At 36.7% G+C, this 27607-nt stretch overlaps 1 protein-coding gene across 1 annotated transcript in view; it reads left to right on the forward strand.

Annotated features, from left to right (window-relative positions):
* Positions 1–27607, forward strand: part of LOC137755878 (A disintegrin and metallopeptidase domain 3-like) — a 102686-nt gene that overhangs the window by 19525 nt on the left and 55554 nt on the right. The window contains exons 5-7 of the mRNA XM_068531995.1: positions 11044–11120; positions 11583–11760; positions 20668–20730. Of these exons, the coding sequence (XP_068388096.1) occupies positions 11044–11120; positions 11583–11760; positions 20668–20730 (318 nt within the window). The remainder of the gene's footprint in view (positions 1–11043; positions 11121–11582; positions 11761–20667; positions 20731–27607) is intronic.

Consider the following 27607-nt stretch of genomic DNA (forward strand, 5'->3'; position numbering starts at 1 on the left):
TGAATTTCCCAAAGGCTGTCAGCAAAGCCCTTTTAAAGGCAAGCTGAGGGAGGGGTGTAGTTAGTTGCTGCAAACTTCTTGGTGTTGGATCCTTTGTTCTTGCAGCCATCCATGTAGGTCAGGTCAAGATGTTCCTGTAAACCCCCAACAAGACAAATGTTATTCTCTGTTCAGGTCAAGTCAGGGTCAGGCTGTCCTGTACATTTCAAGCCATAGGCAACATTCTTTCACAAAAGGTGCAGAGCCAGCATGACTAAGCCCAGGCAACAGAGCACAAAGGGTAAAGTAAAAGGAACAGATCTAATATGGAGTCAGACGTATTCTTCCCTATTAAACACCTGCTCTCTTTCGGTTGCCATTTGTTTGGAATATATATTTTCCATCCCTTTACCTTCAGCCGCTATATGTCCTTCAATTTAAAGTGAAATTCCTGCAGACAGTATCGAGTTGAAACCTGTCCCCCACTTTCAGCCTCTTGACATCTTTTGTTTGTGGCATCTAAACATATACATTTGAAGTGATTATTGATAGGGAAGTTATTTACTAATGCCTATTTGTTACTTGTTGGATTGATTGATTGATTGACTGTAGTTCTTTTGTCTGTCTTTTCCTCTCTTGCTGTCTTTTCTTGAGTTTCATTGATTTTTTTTTTTTTGGTTCCATGTGTATTGATTTCTTTGTCTTTTTCTGTTATGTAACCTTTATTGATATTTTCATTTTGGTTACCATGGGCCTTACATGAAATATCATACAGCTATAACAGTGTACTTTAAGCTGATAAAAACCTCAATAACATACAAAAAGTCTACAATTTTACTACTCCCCCTCATATACATTTTATGTTATTGGTGTCACAATTTACATTATTTCATATTGTGTAACTTTTAACATGATTTTAGTTACAGTTATTTTTATATACTATTGTTTCTTAACTTTTATTTTAGAATTAAAAGTGATTTAATCACTACCAATACAGTAATATAGTATTTGAAATTTCCTACGCATTTTCCTTTACCAATGACTTTCATTCTTTCTTTTGCTCTCATGTTGCTCTTTAGCACCCTTTCATTTCAAGGTGATGAATTCTCATTTGTATTTCTTGTAATGCAGATAGAGTGGTGAGAAATAATTCAACTTTTGTCTGGAAAAGTCTTTATCCCTCCATTTCTTAAGATTTTTTTTTTTTGGGGGGGAGCAGTTTTAGGTTGCCAGCAAAATTAAGACAATGGTATAGAGTTTTCCAGATATCCTCTGGAGCCACATATGCATAGCTCGTCTTTAATAACCTCCCCAAGCACAGTGGTAGATTTGTTACAGTTGAGGAACCTATGTGGGCACACTATAATCACCCAAAGTGCATGGCTGACGTTTCAGTTCACTTTTGGTCTTGTGTATTCTGTGGGCTTGCACAAACATATAATGACGTGTATCCATCGCTATAGTATCATAGAGAGTATTTTAAGTGCCCTCAAAATCCTCTGTGTTCAGCCTATTCATCGTTCATTGCCACTGTAACCCTGGGCAACGTTTAACTTTCTCCATAGTTTTGCCTTTTCCAAATTGTTATGTCGTTGGAGTCATACAATATGCAGCCGTTCAGGTTGGTTTCTTTCACTTAGTAATATGCATTCAAGGTTCCTCCATGTATTGGCGTGGCTTAATAGCTAATTTCTTTTTCCCACTGAATAATAATCCATGGTTTGGATGCACTAAAGTTTATGAATCCATTCGCCTACTTAAAGGCATCTTGGTTGCTTCCAATTTTTGACAATGTTGAAAAAGTTGCTATAAAACGTACATTTGTAGGGTTTTTGTGTGGGATTAAGTTTTCAGCTCCGTTGGGTAGATACCAAGGAGTGTGATGGCTGGCTGGATTGGATTGTAAGAGTATGTTTAGTTTTGTGAAATATCCCCAGGTTGTCTTCGACTGGCTGTCTCTACCATTTCGCATTCCCACCAGCAATGAATGAGTGTTCTGTTGCTCCACAAACTTGCCAGCGTCTGTTGTCAGTGTTCTAGATTTTGACCATTCCTATCTCACTGATGCTTCAATTCTTAAAATTTTTAATATTTCTTTTTTATTTTTCAGCATGATTAGGTGACATTTACGAATAAGTTTTTCTATATCTAAAATACAACATGATTAATTCACATTTTTATTCTCTGTAAAATGATCACTGCAATCAGGTTTATTAACACATGCATCACCTCATATGGTGACCTTTTTTGTGGTAAGAACACTTAAGGTTGACTCTCTTAGCAAATTTCAAGTGTATAACACAGTATATAACTATGTTAACTATAGTCGCCATGCTGTATATTAGATTGCCAGAGCTTGTTCATCTTGTAAGTGAAGGCTTGTACCCTTTGACGGCATCTCCTTATCTCCCCAAACTTCCAGCCCCTGGTAACCATCATTCTCCTCTGTTTCAAGGAATTTACCTTTTTGTTGTAAGATTCCACAAGTAAGTGAGATCATAAAGTGTTTCTATTTCTCTGTCTGGCTATGTTCACTTAGTATAATGTTCTCCAGACTAATCCTTTTAACACATGGGTGAATAATATTCATACATATGTGTGATGTATATCATATGTCATTGGTTGTCTCACATAAGATATATATCTTACAGTTTCTTTATCCACTCATTCACTCTTGAACGCTTAGATTGTTTCTATATCTAGGGTATCGTAAATAAAGCTGCTATGAACATGGGCGTGCAGGAGACACTTGGAAATAGCAATTTCCATCCTTTTGGATATATGTGCAGAAGTGGGATTGCTGTATCATTTGGTTGTTCTATTTTTAAGTTTTTGAGAAACCTCTGTATTGTTTCCCATAATGGCTACACCAACGTATATTCCCACCAACAATGTGCGATGGTTCCTTTTTCTCCACGTCCAAACAAATAGCAACGTTTGTTATTGCTGCTCTTTTTGATAAAACACATCCTGACAGGTGTGAGGTGACATCTCATTGTGGTTTGATTTGTATTTCCTGCTGATTTTGATGTTGAGCACCTTTTCATGTACCTGTTGGCACTTTGTTTATCTTCTTTTGGAAAGCTAACTTTTCACGTCCTTTGCCCATTGTGTAATTGGATTATTTGTTTTTCTGCTACTGTTATACAAATTCCTTATATAGTTTTGATCAACCCCGTATCAGAGATATGGTTTCTACATATTTTCTCCCACTCCATAGGTTGTCTTTCCTTTGTGGTGCAGAAGCTGTTTATCAATAGTTTGATGCAGTTCTATTTAAAAACTTTTGCTTTTGTTGCCTGAGCTTTTGATCTCAAATCCAAAAAATCATTGCCAAGAATGTTATGGTTCTTTTAGGCTATTTATTTTGATATTTTCACATCATACTTAAGTATTTAATTCATTTCTAGTTAATATTTGTAAGCGGTATAAGATAGGGGTGCAATGTCACTATTTTGCATTTGAATACCCAGTTTTTATAACATCTTTTATTGAAGAGACTATCCTTTCCTCAGTCTGTGTTCTTGGCACCCTTGTCAAAGATTATTTGATGTTATTTGTGTGGATTGGTTTCTGGCCTCTCAATTCTGTTCCATTTTTCTCTCTGTTTGCTTAATTGTCAATACTATACTGTTTTCATTACTATAGCCTCTTAATGGTGTTTGAATCAGGAAATGTGATACCTCAGCTTTCTCAAGGTTGCTTTGCCTATCTGGGGTCTTTTGTGGCTCCCTAAGAATTTCAGGATATTTTTTTCTGGTTCTGTGAAAATTGCCATTAGATTTTTGATAGGAATCACATTGAATCTATAGATCACTTTAGGTAGTATGTATATTGTAACCATAATAATTCCTCCAATCCATGAGCACTGAATATCTTTCCACTGTGTCATAATTTCTTTTATCAGTGTACTGTAGGTTTAGAGTATAAGTCTTTCACCTCCCTGGTTTAATTCAATGCAAAGTATTTTATTCTTTTGGATGGTATTGTAAATGGAATTGTTTTGTTGATTTCTCTTTCTGACATTTTGTTAGTTTGTAGAAACACAAATGATTTTTTATGTTGATTTTGTACTCTGTAGCATTACTCAATTTACTAATTTTTCCTTTTTAACCTGTATGGTAATTGCTTACAATTAATTACAATTAATTGGGATGAATCCCACTTGGTTTTGGTTTACAATTTTTAAATTGATTGTTGGCTTCTATTTGCCAATATGTTATTGAGAATTTTTGCATATATTCTCATGAGAGATATTGGTTTGTAGTTCTTTTCTTTTAATGTCATCGGATGTTTTGTTGTTAGAATAATACTGGCCCCACAGAATGAGTTAGAAGTGTTTCCTCTGTTTCCATATTTTGAAAGTGTGTGTAGAGAATTGGTACACTTTATTCCTTAAGTGTTTGGCAAAATTCAAAAATGAACCCAATCAGGGCCTGCTGCTTTCTGATTTGGATGGTTATCAGTTTTATTCAACTTCTTTAATAGACACAGACATATTGAGATCGCCTGTTTCCTCTTCTGTGAGATTTGACAGATGGTGTGTTTCAAGCAGTTGGACCATTTCATCTAGGATTTCAGATTTGTGGGGACAGAGTTGTTCATCACATTCCTATATTGTCCTTTTAATGGGCATGCTGTGTATACTTAAAACACTTCTTTTCTACTGGTGTTGGTAATTAGTATCCTCTCTCTTCACCTAACACGCCGAGTGAGAGGTTTATCAATTTTATTGATCTTATCAAAGAACCAGCTTGGTTTTCATTGATTTTCTCTATCGATTTCCTGAGTTTTCAATGTCATTGATTTCTACTTCAATTCTTATAATTCCTCTTCTGCTGCTTGCCTTGGATTTAATTTGCTCTTCTCTTTTTAGTTTCCCAAGGGGGAAACTTAAATTACTGATTTTAGATCTTTGTTCTTTCGTCCTGTATGTGTTCAATTCTATAAATTTCCCTCTAAGCACGAATTTTGCTGTATCCTACAACATTTTGCAAATTTGTGTTTTCTTTTGCATGGAGTTAAAAATATTGTAAAATTTATTTTGAGATTTCTTTTCTGACCCATGTGTTCCTCAGAAGCATGTTTTTTAACCTTCATGTATTTTGGGATCTTCCAGCTGTCCTCCTGTTATTGATTTCTAGCTTAATTCTGTCATGGTTTGAGAACAGACATTGTATGATTTCTATTCTTTTAAGTTTGTTAAGGTGTGTTTTATGGCTCACAATGTCAGTCCTGGTGAATGTTGCGTATGAACTTGAGAAAATGTGTATTCTGCTGTGGTTGGATGACGTAGTCTATAGACATCAGTTACGTCCAGTTAATTGATGTTGCTGAGCTTACCTGTGCCCACTGTCAACTAACAATGCCATCTTTCGGGTAGCGTGAGTCCCTTATAATAAACTGTCATCCCGGTTCCTCCCTCCCATTCCTTGTATCATTGCTGTCCTTCATTGCACTTGTATATAAGCATATATATAATATTTATACAGACTATGTGTTATATATTTAATATACACAATAGGTACATAAGCATATGCAAATACATTGTTGCTATGATTTGAAGAAACTGTTCTATCAGTCAAGACTGTGAAAAATAAACATTGTTATTATCACTATTCCTTCTTCATTGGTCTGCCTTCTGCATGTAGATCCAAGTTTCTGACCTATATCATTTTCCTTCTCTGTATAGAAATGTTTCAAATCATTTCTTACAAACAAATCTACTGGCAACAGATTTCCTTAGTTGTTGTTTGTCTCAGAGAGTCTTTATATCTTTTTCACTTTTGAACGATAATTTTGCAGAACAAAGAATTGCAGGTTGGTGATATTTTTCTCTCAACATTTTAAATATTTCACTCCACTCCCTTCTTGTTTGCATGGTTTCTGAGGAGAAATCTGATGTATGTCTTATCTTTGTTCTTGTATAGGCAATTTTTCCCCTCTGTGGCTTCTTTCAGGATTCTTTCCTTTATCTTGGGTTTCTGTACTTCTTAAATGATATGCCAAGGTATAGTTTTTTTAACTTGGAGTTTTTTCTTTGTTTGTTTATCTTGCATGCATGCTGTTTGGTGTTCTCTGAGCTTTCTGCATCTGTGGTTTAGTGTGTGATATTCATTTGGGGGAAATTCTCAATTATTGTTGTTTCAAATATTCCTTATATTCCTTTCTCTCTTTCTGCTCCTTTTGGAATTCCTGTTACCTTTATGTCATGCCTTTGTGGTCCTCCCATATTCCTTGTATATTCTCATCTTTTGTGGTGGTGTTGTTCTGTCTTGGTTTCTTTGCTTCCAGGTTTTGAAATGTCTATTGATATATCCCCAAGTTGGGAGATTTTTTTCTCAGCCATGTCATCTACTGGTGAGCCCATCAAGGTCATTCTTCATTTCCATAACAGTTTTTTTCTTAAATCTCTAGCATTTATTTTTTTTTCCCCGTAGGATTTCTACCTCTCTGACTGCATTGTTCATCTCTTCTTGCACGATGTCTACTTTATCCGTTGATCCCTTAGCATTGTAATCACACAGTTGTTTTAAATTCCCGGGCCCATAATACCAGCACTGCTGCCACGTCTGGTTCTAAGGCTTACCCTCTTTCTTGAAATCACGGTTTTTTGTTTTAACGTTTTGGTATTCTTGTAATTTTTTTCTTGATAGTTGGACATAATGCACCATGTAAAAGGAACTGCTGTAAATATGCCTTTAGTAGCGTGGGGGTGAGTGAGGTGTGGGGTGAGAGAAACTGTTTTATAGTCCTATGATTAAGTCTCAGTTTTTTAGTGAGCCTATGCATCAGGGCTATGGACAACACAAGTGTTTCTTGGTGGGTTTTTTTTTCTCCCCCGCAAGTGCGACAGAATGGCTAGAGTGGGCTGGATTTGGGTATTTCCTTTCCTGAGGTCAGTTAGGCTCTGATAATACCCCAGCCAGTTCATCTCTATCTAGGTAGTTTGCCCTGAAGGCAGGCCCTGTAAAGAAGAACAGAGTGCACTGATGTATTTCGAATTGAGTCCTTTCCCCCTCCCCTTGCCGGAGGCACGAGGACTTTTTCTCTGATATTAGCTGTGACATCTTGGTGGAACTCTTGAAGGTAAATCTCACAGTATTTTGGGGGTCTGTTCATGGGTTCTCTGAAGTTTTTATTTCTCAGAATTGTCCGCACTGATCTTGCAGCCTTTCATCAATCACAGTCAGGTTTTCCTTCCCTGGCACTGGTTCCAGCATCACTTTGCTACTACTGATTCTCTGCTCCAGTGAGCTGTGCCTCCCCGTGTGCCCTCTCTGCCTCTTTGATCCTGGGGGCTGCGCTTTGCACTGTGTCCTCCCTTCTTTTACACATCCAGGAAGAGCTGTTGAGTTTTAAGTCTTTTCTGCTGTCCCTTGTTGTCAGGATGGAATGGCAACGTCCAACCTTCTGGCATGGAGAACCAGAAACCAGAAGTCTCTTTTTCATTTCTGTAGTTTTGCAGTGTATAAGATATTTAGTCGACTTTTTTTTTCTCTCTCAACACTTTGAATATATCATCTCAGTCTCTTCTGGCTTGCAGGGTTTCTGCAAAAAAATCCACTGAAAGTCTTAAGGGTGTTTCATTACACATAAGTCACTTTTCTTCTGTTGCTCTCAAAATTCCCTCTCTACTTTTGACTTTTGACATTTCGATTGCAATATATCTCAGTGTGGATTTCTTTAGGGACATTTTATTTGGTGATTTTTGATCTTCTTGATATGGATATCAATTTTCTTCTGTAAGTTTGGAAAGTTTTCAGCCAATATGTATTGAAAGTGCTTCCTGTTTTTTTAACTGAAATACAATCGACATATAACAGTGTATAGGTTTAAGGTGTACAATGTGTTGATTTGATCCATTTACATATTACAATATGATTACTGTCATCGTGTTAGCTCACATCTCTACTGCTTCACATAATCATTCTTTCTTGCTCCCTCTTTTCCTTCTGGGACTCCATACTTTGTGTATGGTTCCTTTTGTTTGTGTTCCACAGGTCCTGTAAGATTTTATCACTTTTTCACTGTCTTCTTTTTGCTCCTTTGACCCGTCTTTGAGTTAGTTAAGTCTTTCTCCTGCTTGATCTAATCTGCTGTTGAACCCTTCTGGTGAATTTTTTCAGTTCAGTTATTATTTGACAGTTCCACGATTTCTGTTTGGTACTTTTAATACTTTGTATCTCTTTTTTGAACTTCTCACTTGGTTCATGCATTGTTCTCTGGACTTCATTGGGCATCTTTATGGGAGTTATTTTAAATTTTTCATTAGGCAGATTATTTAATGTCATCTCACTAGTGTCAGTTTCGACCTATATCTTGTTCCTTTGTTCAAAATATCTTTTCCTTATTCCTCATTTCACTCGACACTCTGTTTTGGTGTCTGCTCATTAGACAAAGCAGTCACATCACCCAGTCTTCATGACTGGCCATGTGCAGAAGGAAATGCCCACAGATCAGCCTGGCCAGTGATTTGCAATGACTTGGGGGTCCTCTGCCAGCAGTTTCTCTTTCCAGGTAGAAGCAAGCGCTGTGGTTTTTTCTGCTCTGTTTCTGCTGGGCAGGAGGGACAATCACTGTTGGCTGTCATCCCAAGCTGCCGCCTCTGTTCTCCCTCCAGCAGCTAGACTGTGGGTGAGCCATCAGTGCTCCAGGATTGGTGAGACAAGTGCTGGCTCTTGGGGCAGTACCGGTGAAGTGGGAGCACTGCCTTCAGTCGATCGACTATTACCTCCCCAGGGGAAGCGGAGACGTGGGATTTTTCATCCCCTCACTCTGTGTTGAGTTTGGGCAAGCTGGGGAGGGAATCAAGCCACCACCTCCATGGTGGTTTGGGTGGCTAGACTGCCCTGAACCAATCAGAGCCCTGGGTCTGGTGACACTGTTCCTTGGGTGTTCGTTCCCCTCGGAAACACCAGGGCACTGGATGCTTGAACAACACCCTCTCCTCCCCTGAGTGAATCTGGGAGCTATAGGGTCTCTTCGTGATCTTATGGCAGTACTCTGGGGTAGAGTGTCTGGTGAAAGGGCATCCCAAATCTCCCTCCTGGCTTTGGTGCATCTGATTTTGCATCCTCTAAAGGTGTGCATGAGCCTGTCAATTAGTTCCTGATTTCTCACAAAGGAAATTGGTCCATGAATTGCTACTCACTTGGTGTATTTGTTGGGAGATGGAAGGTCCAGGGTTTTCTAAACCAACTTCCTTCCGACCAGCATTCAGCCTTTATTTCTTTGAATTTTTTTCTGCTCTACATTCTTTCTGTTCTCCTTATTGGATTCTGACACATATTTTAAAACTTTGGGGGAATGTTCCACATGTCCTTGAGGCTCTATTCATTTTCTTAACTCATTTTTCTGGGTTTTATATATTGAGTGAATTCTATTGATCTTTCTCAAGTTCATTGATTCTATCCCTTGTCATCTCCACTCTACTTTTGAGCCTATCCAGCATGCGTTGTGTTGTTTGTTTGTTTATTATATTTTTCACTTCTAATATTTTTATTTGTTCGTTTTAATGGTTTCTATTTCTTTTCTGAGATTTTCTGTTCTTTCAGTTGTTTCAGGGTAATTTTTGATTGTGCATTGAACCAGTGTTATCACAGCTGCTTTAAAATCCATCCTATAGTTCCAGATACATGTGACTCATCTCAATATTGGCATCACTGGGATGTCTTCTCCCATTATGTTGTGATACTCTTGGTTCTTGGTATAATGTGTAGTTTTCTATTGTATCTTTGAAATTGAAACCTTCTATTGTTGAAGTCTGTCAGCCAGTTTAAGTTCAGATTTAGTGTGGTCTGTTGTTCCAGTGACCATTTAGCTTTCTTGGGGCTTTCTATATTATTCTGTTTTGTTTCATTCTTCTGGCTGTGCTGGAGCTCACTGGCTTTCTGCCGGTGCAGCCCATAGCAGGAAAAGGTTCTTTCCTGGGCCACCTTGTATTGTATTGTATTGCTAGGTGATGTTGGGTGATGAAGGACCCATGGACGAGAGAGTATTTCCTCTGGCAGTTTCCCAGCCACTGGATATTGGTATGCTTCTCACTCTGTCTCTGCTAGTGCCCCTGAGTGGGGAAAGTTTTTATCTCAGTCACTTTTTGCTGCTTAGAGTTGGGGGTTTTGAGAATTGTCTCGTGAGGATCATTTTCTCTTATCAGGTACAAGGCCAGGAGCTGCAGAAACTGAGATGCTGTCTTCTGCTGGTTAAAGGGTTGGGACCTGGTTTGCATTCTACATCTTCTTGAAGGCTTGTGGCATAGTTTGCTGGCACCAGTGAAGGCAGAAATGGCTACTGCTGCTGCCTGGTGTGGAGCAGCATATGCTCTGCCACTGTCCGTGGGTGGGAGATAGGAGGTAATCCTAGTATTGAGACAAGTGAATGGTTACTGATGGAGATGTAAGTCTGGGCGCTAATGACATATCAACATTTTCATACAAGAGAATGTGATGATACTAACGTTTTCGTAGCCCAGGATTAACAGAGGAACAGGACTGATTCTAGATAGCAACAGATTTCTTAGGCAAGAGAACGGGAATATTCACTGAAAGAAAACATCTGGGGAGAAGCTGGGAAGACTAATGTTGTGAAAGTCCATTGAGAGGAGAGTTTGAACTAAGGATGATCAACATGGTGAGATATTAGAGAGAAAATAGTGAGGAAATGTCAGTTAAGATATTTTGGGCTAACTTAGAGAAAACAAACGAAATGTTCACAGTGGAAGTCAAAGTAATGCTGTTAATTACATTGAGGTAGCATTCATAGACTTATATATTCAAGAAATGGGGCTGAGAAAGACAAGATGCAGATCAGAAAGTTGTTTATCAGAAATTTAGAATTATAGCAAATATCATATGGGGAAGGATAGGAGTTGTGGTTATTTATAGGCAGAAGAGGGTCAAGTGGAAAAGATTGTAGGTAGATAAGAAGGAAGTGGAATATCTGGTGAATAATACTATGGAATGCCTAATTGTGAATGTTTGACGATGTCCAGGAAGTAAGGATAAAACCAAACACTTTGTGTTCTAATCATTACAAATGTATCTTTATATTACTCCTGTTTAGGGCCATTGCTTTTATCAAGGATATGCCACAGAGATTGCAAATTCAGTTGTGACACTTAGCACCTGCTCCGGACTCAGGTAATGGCATATTCCAGAGCTGTACATGACTGAAATCTTGTGTACCCTTTTACTTTTAGAATCTTCTCGAAGGGTAGATGGAAGACACAGAAAATAGACACTTTCATTATGTGTCTTCTCATCTGCTATCTTGGCCTGCTTGTCTTATCATTTTCCCTATTCACTTTGTCTCTCTCCCAGGCTTGCAGTTATAAAATTTATTCAGAAAAAGCTGCCACTAGTATAAGAAATACCCACATTACTGAGCCACAGTAGAATTGCAATGACTCCTAAATGCTGTAATAGATAGAAGGTAGAAAATTGGGTTTAAATGTTAATCCAAGGAAGATGGGATGATTCTTAGATATTAGACGACAAAGGCCACTATCAAATTTCTATATAATGTTTTCACTTAATATTGATTTATGTTTATCATTGAGAAATCTATGTTTTTAATTTCTTTTTATGTATTTAAATATTCAGGGGATTATTGCAGTTGGAGAATGTCAGTTATGGAATTCAACCATTGGAATCTTCAGCTACATATGAGCATATGCTTTATCAGATAAAGGATAATGAAATTGATTTTCCCCCCATAGCAGAAAATAATTCTACAACCCAATTGGCAGATCAGTCCTACAAAATTCTTGTGAAATCAGAAGTAAGTAACCCCTTTTATGGGATCTTCATTTGTGCAACTTTTGATAAACATATTCACGTTGAAATTTGTTACATTTGGAAAACAAATTTAAACTGATGTTGATGATAATAAAACCTTCTCTTTAAGGTATTTATTTAAAATATTTTCTGTTTAGTCATATAATATTTAAAAATGTAATAGATATAAACATATAATCCAAAAGTCAATATTCTCACGTATACCTAATTGCAAGTATTCTTATGCGTATATGCACAGTTGCACTGTTACTGAATTTGTAACCTAATAATATAATGATACTCAAATTTGCTGATTCTGACTCTGTCAGCAGTTTTGCCAGTGCATTTTTTTCTTTGTAAAAAAGTGTTATTTTGATAGAAATGGTAAAAGTAGAAAAGAGGCAAGAGACCATCTGAAATGTCATTGTCTAGATATAGTGCTCTTAGAACTTTGGAGTATTTGTTCTAATTCTTTTACTGTATCTAGTTATAAAGGTTGATTTATAAAAGAAGATTTATTTAACAAAAAATTATCTAATCATATATGCTTCTTTGAAATTTCCCCTTAAAATTGCTATTAAGAGGATAATGCACATTTTCTCTTATCATTAAATTATGTTACATTTATTATTATTTTAAATTAACATTAGTTAATGTTGATTTAAAATTAAATGTATGCATCAGGAAAATAAGAAATGACCATAATACTGTTTTCTAGAGGAAATGTTGTGTGGAATTCAGGGAAATTATTTTGATTTGTACTCTTTCATGCTTTTTCATATACATATATATATAAACTTAAAATATCTACGTTACAAAATTATGGCATATTCTGCATATTTGTATTTTTACTTTAATCCAGAAATGAACTGCAATAATGTATCAAATTTTTGAGCATTCACGCTTTTTTTTTATAAATACCTGTATCTAAGAATAGGCATATTTCCAAAGTTTTTTAGATATATATACATCCTAACTTCCTCCTTAAGAGTGATTGCGCAACTTTGCATTTTGCCATCAGTGGTTAAGGAAATGAATCTCTGTCCATACATTCTCATGAAAATTGGATATCCTGTTTAGAGAAGCAAAACAAAATCGTAACAGATGAAACTTGAATTTAATTTTTGATGATCTCCATCTCACTGTTGCTTTAATATGCTTTTATTTATTTTGCCAAAGATGTTGGTACAAATACGGATTAGTGAAATTGCCCTTTCAGAAAGTCATAAAAATGATAAAATATAATCATATATAGAAATGAAAATTTCATTTTTAATGGAACTGAGATGTAACCCCTAACCCTATGCCATCTGCATGTTGCAGTACAACACTGGACACAGTTGCAGACCATTTTCATAACTGAAATAGAGCACTGTCACATGAAGTAAATTGGATAACTTTAAAGGCTTCCATGAATACTCTTCTGTGGCAGTGGGCAAACCTGAAGGGATTGACATACTTCGGGAAAGACAAAGAGCAGTGCACTGGATGCCATCCCCCTCCAGTGAATCAGCAATAAGAGAGGGATGGGAAGAGACAGAGATAGCATACAGTTCCAGCTGCCTTAGCTTGAAGTTCAAGTCGGTCAGGCTGTAGCCGCAAGAATTTGGCCGAGTAACATCATCCTTCTGTGTTTAAATGTTCTCATCTGTAAAAATCCAATAATAAAAATAATCCCTAACTCACACAAATATTTTAAAGATTCCATAAATTTATAATTGAAAATGACTTAGCATAGTATGGGGAAAATAAGTGATCAATAAATATCGCTACTACTACTATTAACATTTGCTCTCTCTAGTTTCTAATGTAGTAAAGCAAGGTAACTGGAACTAATTATGGGAAGTTTGGATACAAAACAAAATGCAATAATGAAATAAAAGAGACTAAAAGTTCAGAACCTAGAGGAAGCCAGGGATATCACTGCAGGAATGAATGGAAAGAATGGGTACTGATATGTTTGTGAATTAAATGATTGCTTTTCACCCTGAATTTGATAGGCTTAAATCTGTAGCTTTAGAGAAGCATGTTTTCCCAAGTATGTTTTTACAAGCACAAATAGACAAATTGAGTATCTTCAATATAACAGATATTTTAAAGAGAGAAAAATAAAATAAAATCTTATATTTTAGGCATGTTTTGACATTTTTGAGAGGAAACACAAATAAACTCATAATTAAGGTGAATGCCTTCATGATAACCAGTGAAAAGTATAACAAACAAAATACATAAAGGGCTTACCTGTTAAAAACATATTGGACACATGCATTTACCCTGCCCCTTCCTTAAACCCCACTAAAGTGAAAAGGAGTTTTTAACATGGCATTAACGTACACACACAAACAGAACAGAAGAATCGTAATAACATTGGAAGTTGAATAGCAGATAGACAGCTGATTTAGCCACTAAAAAGCTGAATCCTTAACTGGCAATTGGGATAGGCTATGGGAAACTTGATACACACTATAGAACTTCTCAAATGTTTTTGGAACTGCAAGTCCGAATACCTTAGGAAATGATATTGAGGGTGGGCCTAGGAAGAGAAGTAGTTGAAAATAAGTTGTACAAATATGTATAAAACCTGATTTCCTCTCCTAATCGATTGTTTCTTTTGTAAATTAAACTTGGCCTACTAGATATTGGGAAACAGGTTTACACAATACAAGATGTTCATTAGAATCCAGGAGGGAATGAAACCACCCAAAAGAATCAAAACTAACCATGTTGACAGCAGGTTTTCCCAGCAAACAACCCAGACAATTTACTCTCTGTGAAGACAGCAGGCCATAAGCTCCATATGTGGTCATAGATGTTGGAATAAGCTGTCAGATGCTCAATACCTAATACGAAGGGGCACTAGACATATGGTGAAACAATTGAATATGGTAGATAGAGACATGGAAAAATTCAAAGTGCTAAAGCCTGAGGTACCAAGGAATAGAGAGAGTGAAGAAAACGAAATGACAATATCCTCAGAGAGGTAGGAGAAAATATTTCATCACAAAATAAGAACAGAGTGCTATTTAAAAAATAACACTCAGCAGATAACAGTTCTTGGAAGGTAAAAGCATGCTGAACCTATGTAAAAACTCAAAAGAAAGTTCACAAGATAAAATTCCAGAAATCACACAAAAACTAAAACATAAACAAAAATGACAGGGAAATTTGAGAGATAAGAAATTCAATTAAAATAACAATATGGGTAATGCAATCTGAGTTCTGGTACATATAAACATAGAAAATTGAGTTGAATAAATCACAAAACAATCCAAGAAAAATTCTCAGAATGATTTAAGTGGAGGTTCTGGACCAATATTAAAAAAAAAATCTGGTTTCTTATATATAAAGAAGATGCAGAATGGCATGGTCTTACCTAGCAGCAATATTGGAGGTTGAAAGGCAATACAACAGTTACTTAAAAGGAGGAAAAGTGATTTCCAGCCTATAATTCTATACCCAGTCAGAACTATAAAATTGAGATTTTTTTTGGTTGAAGCCATTTCTTTCCTCCCTATTGTGAATGTCCTTCCTAATGTGTGAAACAAACCACACTTTTAAAAAAAGAGACTCTAATCTCATCCCGAATGAAAATAATAGCCAGCCACAACCACAACCAAATTCATAAGGGGTAGTTGCCAAATACAGTGAACTTTCAATCAGATCAAAAGATGGAACAACTATGTAAGCTTCCTCAAACTGTATTCTTCTTTAGAACCACTATAAGGTCAAACACCACTAGATTTTGAAGCAACCAATTCCCGACTGTCAGTGGTTTCACATCACATATGTGCTTTGCTCAGACAAAGACCAAGGTGGATGAAACTGCTGGCTGTTTCCCTTTCTCGCTTCAACACGGGGCCCCAAACTGTCCCCCACTAGTTTTTTAATCTAGACAGGAGTTAAGGGAAAAGAGTGTCTATATCATCCCCTCCTTGATGCTGCTGGCCCTGGACAGCTATCTCTCACAGACTTCTCCTCTCTTGGAGAAGGAGCAAACATCATTCTTAAGATGATTGGCCATTTCTTATAAAGCAAGTATAGCAACTGCTGGGGCATGGACCATTACTGGTCCATGGCCTTTTAGGAATGGGGCCGCACAGCAGAAGGTGAGCAGTGAGTAAGCGAAGCTCCACCTGTATTTACAGCCACTCCCCATCGCTCACATTTCCGCCTGAGCTCCTCCTCCTGTCATATCAGTGGTGACATCAGATTCTCATAGGAGCACGAACCCTGCTGTGAACTGCGCATGCGAGGGATCTAGGCTGCGTGCTCCTTATGAGAATCTGATGCCTGGTGATCTGAGGTGGAGCTGAGGGGTGATGCTAGCGCTGGGGAGCGGCTGCAAATACAGATTATCATTAGCAGAGAGGTTTGACTGCACAGAGACCATGATAAATCAATTGCTTGCAGACTCATATCAAAACCCTATCAGTGAGTGGCAAGTGAAAACAAGCTCAGGGCTCCCACTGATTCTGCATTCTAGTGAGTTGTATGATTATTTCATTATATATTACAGAGGAATAATAACAGAAATAAAGTGCACAATAAATGTAAAGCGCTTGAATCATCCCGAAACCATCCCCACACTCCGGTCCATGGAAAAATTGTCTTCCGTGAAACCGGTCCCTGGTGCCAAAAACGTTGGAGACTGCTGAATTATAGTATAAGTCACCTATCCCCACCATTTGTTCAACAAAAGTTTGACACAAAAGAAATGAATGTATTCTAAAAGAAGAAGACTCCAAAAGGAATAAACATGGGGCATAAGAATGAATATAAATATAACATATAAAACATATACAGGATCCAAAGTGAGTTAAAAAACCATATTGATGTTGTTATACATTCATGGTCTGCCTCACAGGTGCCACCTATTGTTCTAAGAGCTTTACAGTATACCCTGTCTTTCCAGTTCTTTCTACAGTTCTGAGAGTGAGAACCATTGTCCCTCTCTACAGATAGGAAGCAGAGACCTAGAGAGTTTAAATCATTATCCTAGGAAATCCTCCAGTAAGTTACAGCTTTAAAATTCTAACCTAAATAATGCAACCCCAGAGATAACGTTCTTTAGCACTCACATGTCTACCCTTACACAGTCTGTTTAAAGATCCTGGAAGTGCTCAAGAAATAAACGTAAGAGAAAAATAAAGCCATTTTTAAAATGAAAGACATTGACAGTAGAATGAGTGAATAGCAGAATAGACACTGTGCTAAAACCCCAAGGTGATGTTATAGTCAGGGTTAAAGAAATAGAGAAAGCAATGACATAAAAATGAAAATGATGGCAGAGAAAACCAAAACTGTGTAACGGTTAATTTTATGTATCAACTTCCCTGGGCCACAGTGCCCAGATGGTTAGTCAGATTTTCTGGGTATTTCTGTGAGGGTGTTTTTAATAAGATTAAGAACTATATATCAGTGGAGTTTGTGTAAAGCAGCTGGTCCTCCATAACGTGGGTAGCCCTCATCCAGTAGGTTGAAGTCCTGAATATAAGAAAAGGATGTAACTTCCCCTGCGTAAGACAGGACTCTCTAGCCGACAGCTCTGCAACTGGAACTGGAGCATCAACTCTCTCCACGTCTCCATCCCACTAACCAGCCAGCCTCCATAACCATATGAGCCAATTCCTTTTAATACATCTAATTATAATAAGTATATTAAATGTGTAAATATACACACATATTCTATTGGTTCTGTTTCTCTGGGGAACCCTGACTAATAGAGTGTGAAAGATTGCTAATGGAAATTCAGGATAATCAATATTGTCATTCATGAATAAAATCACAACCAAAGTATTCCAACTTATGAAGGAAGAAAACTCTGTTGAAGTAAAGAAGTCCTGAACTTGAAAATTTTCAAATTACAAAAAATCCTTATGAAAACTGGTGACACCAAGATACTATATATTTTGGACTTTATCAATAAATAATGAATAATGCTATAGGCATCTTGGCCTCAAAGAAAGTCACCCACAAAGGTAGAAAAACTCAGACTGGAATTAGCCTTTGCCAGAATGAAGTGCTTGTAAGATAGTCAAGAATGTCTAACTAGGGAGTAGAGAAAATGGCTTCTCCAGGGGGCACACAATATCCCAGCAATTTGTTATCCAGTCAAGTTGCCATTATACTCCAAAAACATGTGTGCTTTTTCAAAGACTTTGAGACAATATTACGTAAGTCAGTAAAGAAAACAGGAATTGAATGAATTTAACAGATTTCAGTGGAAAACCACAGAATCATGGCAATAGTTTCAGAAATACCATTTGGCAACATTCAGTACACATTCATGGTAAATAGTAGGAATAGAAGACTTCCTTGATCTCATAAAGAACATCTATTAGCATCCACAGCTAACGTAAAGAATGTAAATGACTGAATGCTTTGCTCCTGTTATGGACTGCAGGATTGTGTTCCCCCAAATTTCATATTTTGAAACCTTAACTTTCAATAGGACGGTATTAGGAGTTGAAGCCTATGGAAAGTAATTAGGGTTAGATTATGTATGAGGGTGGGGCCCTCATGGTGGGATTAATGCTCTTATACAAAAATGAAGAGGCACGGGATCCCTCTCTCTGCTCTCCATCACATGAGCATACAGGAGATCTGCAAAGTCGGAAGAGTGGTGTCACCAGCCATCACATCTGCTGGTGTCTTGTTCTTGAAGTTTCCAGCCTCTAGAAATGTCAGAAATACGTGTTTGTGGTTTAAGCCACCTAGTCTATGGTATAGTTGTTATAGCCCCAAACTGAAGAAAACCACCCCTGAGATTAGGGATAATGCAAGGTTGTTTGCCATCACTACTTCCAGTCAACATTTTACTAGAGTTCTTAGGTAGTGCAATAGGAAAAAGAATTAACAATAAAGGGTATACATTTTTGAAAGGAAAAATAACCCTATTTCTTTAGTGATCTAACTCTCTACATAGAAAGTTCTAAAGAATCTCCATTAAGGCAATCCGGACTGATGAAGAGAGTCTAGCAAAGTCACAGGGAAAAAGAAAGATAAGATATTCATTTTCCCCAAATTGATCTGTAGATTCAGTGTATTCCCAATCAAAATTCCAGAAGACATTTTGTAGAAATTGATTCTCAAATTCATAAGGAAATGCAAATACCTAGAAGAGTCAAAGAGTTTTGAAAATTGAAGAAAAAACAAGGTGAAGAACTTACATTGCTTTTTCTTAAGCGACCAGATAGTAAATATTTCAGGCTTGTGGGGCATATGTTCTGTTGCAGCTACTTCACTCACCCTTTGCAGTGTGAAATCAGCGTAGACAAACTATAAACAAACGGGGGTGGCTGTGTTCCAATAAAATATTTTTTTACAAACAGGTGGTTATACCATGGGCCATCGTTTGCTGACCCCTGCTGTGGAGATACATATCGTGTTTTTGGTATAAGGGTAGGCGTATAGGACAGTGGAACACAATAGATGAGAAGTAGACCCACGTGCTCTTGCCCAAATTATTATCCACAACGGTGCTAAGGCCTTTGAAAAGTAAAGAATGATCTCTTCATCAAATGATGCAAGAAGATTGGATTTCCGCGTGGAGTAAAATGGGAATTGACCCTTATTCCAAAAACATGAATTAGAGCATAGTCAAGGCTAAACATAGAATTTCTAGTAGGGGACTTGGAGAAACCGCATTAATGAGCCACAAGCCTGTGAAGAGATGTTCAACATCATTAATCACCCAAGAGCTGCGAATTAAAACCTCAGTGCACTCTCGGTACAGACTGACAAGAATGCATGCAATGCAAAAGAATGACAATAACCAAATACAGGCAAGAATGTGGAGCAATTCATGTTCTTATTAGTTCTTGGCGAAAAAGCAGAATGATCAGACTACTTCAGAAAGCAATCTGGAACTTTTGTACTACTTTACACATATACAGGTATCACGCGGATCAGGTTTTCCAATTCTAAGTAAGCAACCAAGAAAGAATGAAAGACTATAACTGCCCAAAGACCTGTATGTGGATATTCATAGCCACTATATTTACAATAGCTAAGATGTTTAAATAATCCAAAGGGTCATCAACAGTTAAATGTATAAACAGTTTTGTGTTTCTAAAATGGCACACTTCGCAGCAATAAAAACAAATGGATCACTAATGATCACAGCAACACAGATGTGTGCTGAGTGAAAGAAGCCAGATATAGAAGAAGACATGCCGTATGATTGCATTTGTGTGAAATTCTAGGGTAAGTTATTGTAACCTATGGTGAGAGAAAGCAGATCACTGGTTGCCTTGTAGGCTATTAACTTGGAAACAAGTTATTTTAGTAATGGAAACATTTATTTTAGTGATGGAAATGGTTGCATGGGTGTAAATATTGCTACCAGTTCATGTAACTGTATTCTTAAAATAGATGCATTTTATTGAGGGTAGGCCACAATAAAGTTAATATAAATAATTACAAGTACAAAAATGATGATAAAATAGAGGTAACATTTGGGGGAAAGTTGATGGGAATTTGTTTAGCTTGAAGGTTGGGGTGAGGGACCAAGAGGAAGGTATTGAGAGGAAGGAACAAGGATTCTCCCTCATTTAAGTAACTTTTTTCAGGATTCTAATTCTCAAGAATATAAGGTGAAAGCTTCTGATTTGTTCCTAAAATTTTCATATAGAATCTCACCAGCTTATTTACTCAGTGGGCATCAATCCTCTTATTTCTCTAATATCTATAGCTTTATGTATTTGTATGTGTATCTACCACCTAACTATCTATCTACCTATATCTCTCTATCTTTTTGTCTGTGTATCTGTCTATAACTCTGTATGTGTGTGTGTGTGTGTGTGTGTGTGTGTGTGTCTGTATGTATATAATTATATAATGTACATGATAATTACAAACTATGTAAAAATTTTTAATGTTTTATTTAATTCATGTTCTCTGTTTTTTGCAGAAAAATTCTGGCGTGCTGTTGAAAAGAGTTCTGAAAATACAAGTCATTATGGATAAAGCCTTGGTATGCATTATTGATATATTTCATTGTATCTTTTTTGTATTTAAATTGAAAGGGTATATGTAAAAGAATCTTTATTTGCAATGCAGATATACGTCACTCTGTTCAAAATGTGTATCTCAGTATAGCAGTACATAAAAAATGTTGTCAATTGCCTTTCCATTGGCATGGGGGAATCAATACCAATATTTATTAGAAAGAATGTAAAACTTCATATGTAAGGGAGGATTGTATTGCACTGGAATCTATTGGATTATAACTAGCTGCATATACTTCTGGATCCACCCAGAATTGTGGTGAAACTCTTCCTTAAATCAATTTCCATTTTAAAATAGGCTATTTCGTTTATTACTCAATTGAAGATCATTTTATTAAATATTATCTTTTATAAGATTATTTTATGCTGTGTAATTGCTTGGGTTCTCTGTTGGAAATTCCATTTTTTAAAAATAGGAAGAATAATTCATAGGAACATATTTGATTACGGAACTTTTTGTTTATACAATTAGTTTTAGCAAAAACTTATGGGCAGGCAGCAAGTTAAAGAAAAAACTTGCTTTGTCCATTATCACTAGTAATTTTGTATGTCTCTCAATGAGTTTCATGATGTTCTAGATTTTTTGCATAAAAGGAAATATTCAGATCTTTAAATAATTTTTATAAAAGTATTAACAGGAAATAATGATATGACACTAGCTCTGGGACCCCTGGGCCCTGCAACCAGACTCCAGGACCCAGCTCAGCCTACCAGTAGACTGGCAGGAACCCCAGGACTTGGCTTCACCCACCAGTGGGAGGGCTACAGCCCTGGAGTCTTCTGGACCTTGACTCCATACAGCAGTGAGCCAGCACTATCCCCAGAGCCCCCTGGAGTTTCACAGTCAGCTGCCTTATGACCTGGTCCTGACGACCAGCAGCTGGCAGCCTGTGCCTGTGGCAGCACTGGCAACCACCTGAACCAGGGGCCAAGCAAGCCCACAAGACTTCCCACGTAGTCAGCCTGCCACAACAGGAAGACCCACACAGCCCACATTGGGGAACCACTAGAGTCTATACCACAGGTGAAGAGAGTGGAGAATGCTGCTGGAACACACAGGAGGTCTCCTGCAAAAGGCCACTCTCCAGCAGCATTAGGAAACACAACCAACTTATCAGGTACATAAACATACAAATACTAACAGGCAAAATGAGGCTACAGAGGAGCACGTTCCAGATGAAGGAACAAGATCAAAGCCCATAAGAAGATCTAAGTGAAGTGGAGATAGGCAACATACTTGAGAAAGTGGTCAGGGTAGTGCTCGTAAAGATGATCAAAGAACTTGGCAGAAGAATGGATGCACAGAGCAAGATGTTAGAAATTTTAAGCAAAGAGTTAGAAAATATAAGGAAGGACCAAACATAGATGAAGAATACAATAGCTGAAATGAAAAATACACTAGAAGGAATCAATAGCAGACTAAATGATACAGAAGAATGGATCAATGAGCTGGAAGACAGAGTAATGGAAATTACAGATGTGGAACAGAAAAAAGAATGAAAGGAAATGAAGACTGTTTAAGAGACCTCTAGGACAACGTCAAGCACACTAATACTTGCATTTTAGGGGTCCCAGAAGGAGAAGAGAGAGGGAAAGGTACTGAAAACATATTTGAAGACATAATAGCCGAAAACTTCCCTCACATGGGAAATGAAACAGATATCCAGATCCAGGAAGCCCAGAAAGTCCATATAAGATTAACCCAAAGATGAACATACCAAAACATATAGTAATAAAAATGACAAAAATTAAAGATGAAAAGAGAATATTGAAAGCAGGAAAAGGAAAACAACAAATAACATGCAAAGGAATTCCCATAAGGCTATCAGCTGACTTTTCAGCAGTAACTCTGCAGTCCAGAAGGGAGTGGCACAATATATTTAACATGTTGAAAGTGAAAAACCTACAACCAAGAATACAGTACGCAGCAAGGCTCTCATTCAAATTTGATATAGGGACCCAAATCTATACAGACAAGCAAAACCTAAAAGAGTTCAGCAGCACAAAACCAGCATTACAAGAAATGTCAAAACAATTTTGCTAAGAAAAAGACCAAGTCCAAAAACTGGAAACATAAAAATTATGAAAGAAAAAAGCTCACTAGTAAAAGCAAACATACAGTAAAGGTAGGATATCATCTCACATGCAAAGCTGGAAGGAAGGTTAAAAGACTTATGCCTTTTAACAAAATCACCTATATCCAGAATAAGGAATAAGAAGATAAATAAAGCAATTAGATGCAAAATAAGATATTAAAAACAGTGATTGTGAGGGGAGGAGAGTATTCATTCATGGTTGTTAAAATGTATTTGAAATTAAGAGATCAGCAACTTAAAACAGTCATTCATATCTATATATCTACATCTTTATAAAAACCTCACAGTAACTGCAAACCACAAACCTATACTACATACACACACACAAAAGTAAAAGGAATCCAAACATAACACTAAAGATAGCCTTCAAATCATATGAAAAGGGAACAAAAGAAGAAGAAAGGAACAAAAAGACTTACAAAAACAAGTCCAAAACAATTAGCAAAATGGAAATGAGAACACATATCAATAATTACTTTAAATGTAAATGGACTAAATGCTCCAATTAAAAAGGAAATAGAGTGGTTGAATGGATACAAAAACAAAACCCGTATGGCCTACAAGACTGTCACTTCAGATCTAAAGACACACAGACTGAAAGGGAGGGGATGGAAAAAGGTATTCCATGCAAAAGAAAATCAAAAGAAAGACAGGTTAGACATACTTATATCTGACAAAATAGTTTTTAAAAAGGGACTGTTACAAGAGGCAGAGAAGGACACCACATAATGATCAAGGCATCAATCCAACAAAAAGATATATCAATTGTACATATACAGGCACCCAGCATAGGAGCACCTCAATCCATAAAGCAAATATTAATGGACATAAAGGGAGAAATTGACAGTAACACAATAACAGTAGGCAATTTAGCGCCCCACTTGCATGAATGAACAGATCATCCAGACAGAAAATCAGTAAAGAATCAAAGGCCTTAAGTGACACATTTGACCAAATGGATATATTGGTCATTCCATCCAAAGCTGCACGATGCACATTCTTTTCAACTGCACATGGCACATTGTACAGGATAGATCACATGCTAGACTATAAAACAAGCCTCGGTATATTCTGAGAAAATTGAATTCATATCAAGCATCTTTTCTGACCACAATTCTATGAGACTAGAAATGAACTACAAGAAATCTACTGCAATAAACCCCCAGACACATGGAGGCTACACAGTATGCTACTAAACAACCAATGGGTCACTGTAAAACCAAAGAGGAAATAAAAACTTCCTGGGGACAAATGAAAAGGAAAACACAATGATCCAAAAATCTGAGACACAGCAAAAGCAATTCTGAGAGGGAGGTTTATAGAGACATTAGCTTGTCTCAGGAAACAAGAAAAATCTCAAACAACCTAACCTTACAGCCAAGGGAATGAGTAAAAGAAGAACAAATAAAACACAAAATTAGTAGAAGGAGAACAGAAGAGAAATAAATGAAATAGGTACTAAAAGAACAATAGAAAAGACCAATGAAACTAAGAGCTGAATCTTTGAAAAGATAAACAAAATTGATAAAACTTTAAGCAGACTCATCAAGGGAAAGGAGAGAGGGCCCACATCAGTACAATCAGAAATGAAAGAGAAGTTACAACCGACACCACAGAAATACAAAAGATCATAAGAGACTACTGTGAACAACTGTATGCCAATAAAATGTACAACCTAGAAGACATGGACAAATTCTTAAAAATGTTCAATCTCCCAAGACTGAACCAGGAAGAAATAGAAAATAGGAACAGAACAATTGCCAGTAATGAAATTGAATCAGTAATTTTAAAACTCCCAGCAATCAAAAGTTCAGGACCAGACGGCTTCACAGGTGAGTTCTGCCAAACACTTAAGAGAAGAGTTAGCATCTATCCTGCTCAAACGATTCCACAAAATTGGAGAGGAAGGAACCCTTCTGAACTTATTCTGTGAGAACAGCATCACCCTGGTATGAAAACCAGACAAAGATATCACAAAAAAGGAAAATTACAGGCCAATACCACTGATGGACATAGATGCAAAAGTCCTCAACAAAATATTAGCAAACCAATTCCAACACGGCATTAAAAGGATCATACACCATGATTAAGTGGAATTTATCCCAGGGATGCAAGGATTTTTCAATATCCACAAAAAAATCAGTGTGTTACACCTTCAGATGGCCAACAGCCACATAAAAAAACAGATGTTCATCTCAATAGATGCAGAAAAAGCTTTTGACAAAATACAACCTCCATTTATGAGAAAAACTCTCCAGAAAGGGGGCATAGAGGGAACATACCTCAACATCATAGAGCTCATATAGCACAAACCCACAGCTAACATCATACTTAATGGTGAAAAGCTGAAAGCACTTCCTCTAAGATCAGGAACAAGACAAGCATGTCCTTGCCCACGACTTTTATTCCCCATAGTATTAGAAGTCCTTGCTGCAGCAATCAGGCAAGAAAAAGAAATCAAATGAATCCAACTTGGATAGGAAGAAGTAAAATAGTCACTGTTTGCAGATGACATGATACTATGTATAGAAAATCCTAAGGACACCTCCAAAAACTAGGAGAGCTCATCAATGTATTTCATAAACTTTCTGGATGCAAAATTAATATACAGAAATCAGTTGCATTTCTATAGACTAACAGTGAACTATCAGAAGGAAAAATTAAGAAAACGATCTCATTTTACCATTACATCAAAAAGAATACTCCCTAGGAATAAGTCTAACTGAGGAAGTAAAAGACCTGTACACAAAAAGGTGGAAACATACACTGTTTCCATAGATTGGAGGAATTACTATTGTTAAAATGACCATACTACCCAAGGCAATCTACAGATTCAATGTAATCCCTATCAAAATACCAATGGCATTTTTCACAAAACTAGAACAAATAATTCTAAAGTTTGTATGGAAACACAAAAGACCATGAATAGCCAAAGCAGTGTTGAGAAAGAAGAACAGAGGAAGGCATCACACTCCCTTACTGTAGACTATACCACAAATCTGCAGTAATCAAAATAGTATGATACAGGAACAAAAACACATAGAGCACTGGAAGAGAATAAAGAGCCCAGAAATAAACTCATGCACTTATGGTCAATTAATCTACAACAAAAGAGGCAAGAATATACAATGGAGAAAAAAACAGTCTTTTCAATAAGTGGCGCTGGGAAAACAGGACAGCTACATGCAAAAGACTGAAATTAGAACATTTTCTCACACCATATAGAAAAATAAACTCACAATGGATTCAAGACTTCATGTAAGGCAGGAGAGCATAATACTCCTAGAAGAAAATAAAGGCAGAACACTCTTTGTCATAAATCATAGCAATGTTTTTTTGTTTTGTTTTGGTTTGGTTTTTTTTATCTGTCTCCTCAGGCAAAGAAAACAAAAGAAAAAAATAAACAAATGGTCCCTAATTAAACTTAAAAGCTTTTGCCCACCAAAGGAAACCGTAAACAAATGTAAAGTGAACCTACTGAATGGGAGAAAATAGTTGCAAATTATATGACTGATAAAGGGTTAACATCCAGAATATATAAATAGCTCATACAACTCAATATCAAAAAACAACCCAATTAAAAAGTGGGCAAAAGAACTGAATAGACACTTTTTCCCAAGAAGACCTACAGATGGCCAACAGGCACATGAAAAGATACTCAACATAACTGATTGTCAGAGAAGTGCAAATCAAAACCACAATGAGATGTCACCTCACACCTATCAGAATGGCTATCATCAAAAAGGCCACAAATAACAAATGTTGGCAAGGATGTGCTTAAAAGGGAACCCTTGTACACCTGTTGGAGGGAATGTAAATTGATGTAACCACTGTGGAAAACAGTATGGCGGTTCCTCAAAAAATTAAAAATAGAACTAACATATGATGCAGCAATTACACTCCTGGGTATATATTTGAAAAAAATGAAAATACTAATTGGAAACATACATGCACCCCAGTGTTCATAGCAGCGTTATTTACAATAACCAAGGTATGGAAGCTACCTAAGTACCCATCAACATATGAATGGATAAAGATGTGATACACACACACACACACACACACACACACACAATGGAATACTACTCAGCCATAAAAAGTAATGAAATTTTGCCATTTGCAACAGGATGGATAAACTTGGAGGCTCTGTTATGCTAAGTGAAATAAGTCACAGGGAGAAAGACAAATACTGTATGATACCATTTATATGTGGTATCTAAAAAATAAAGGAAACTAGGAATATAACAAAAATGTAACAGACTCACAGATATAGAGAATAAAGTAGTAGTTACCATTGGGAAAAGGGAATGGGGAGTGGCACAACAGAGGTAGGGATTCAGAGGTACCCACCATTATGTATAAAGCAAATAAGCTACAAGGATATATTGCACAACACAGGAAATATAGCCAATATTTTATAACAACTATAAATGAAGTATAAACTTTAAAAATCGTGAGTCACTGTGATGTACATCTGTACCTTACATAATATTGTACATCAACTACACTTCAATAATATTTTTTAAAAAAGGTAAACATGTTTCATCAGTAAAATCCTGTGTAACCCCTTGTGATATTATTGTAGTCTGTCTTATTTCTCCTTGTGTAATCAACCACAAAATAAATTATTTTACATTAAATATCCAATTGTTGTTTAAAGAAATTACGGAAAGGAAAAACGTATTTCATATTTACTATTTCCAAACTCTACATTTCTTCTCCTTCTCACAGGTTGGTTTTTCTGATA

Source organism: Eschrichtius robustus, chromosome 21 (assembly GCF_028021215.1).
Source record: "Eschrichtius robustus isolate mEscRob2 chromosome 21, mEscRob2.pri, whole genome shotgun sequence".
Lineage (NCBI taxonomy): Eukaryota > Metazoa > Chordata > Mammalia > Artiodactyla > Eschrichtiidae > Eschrichtius > Eschrichtius robustus.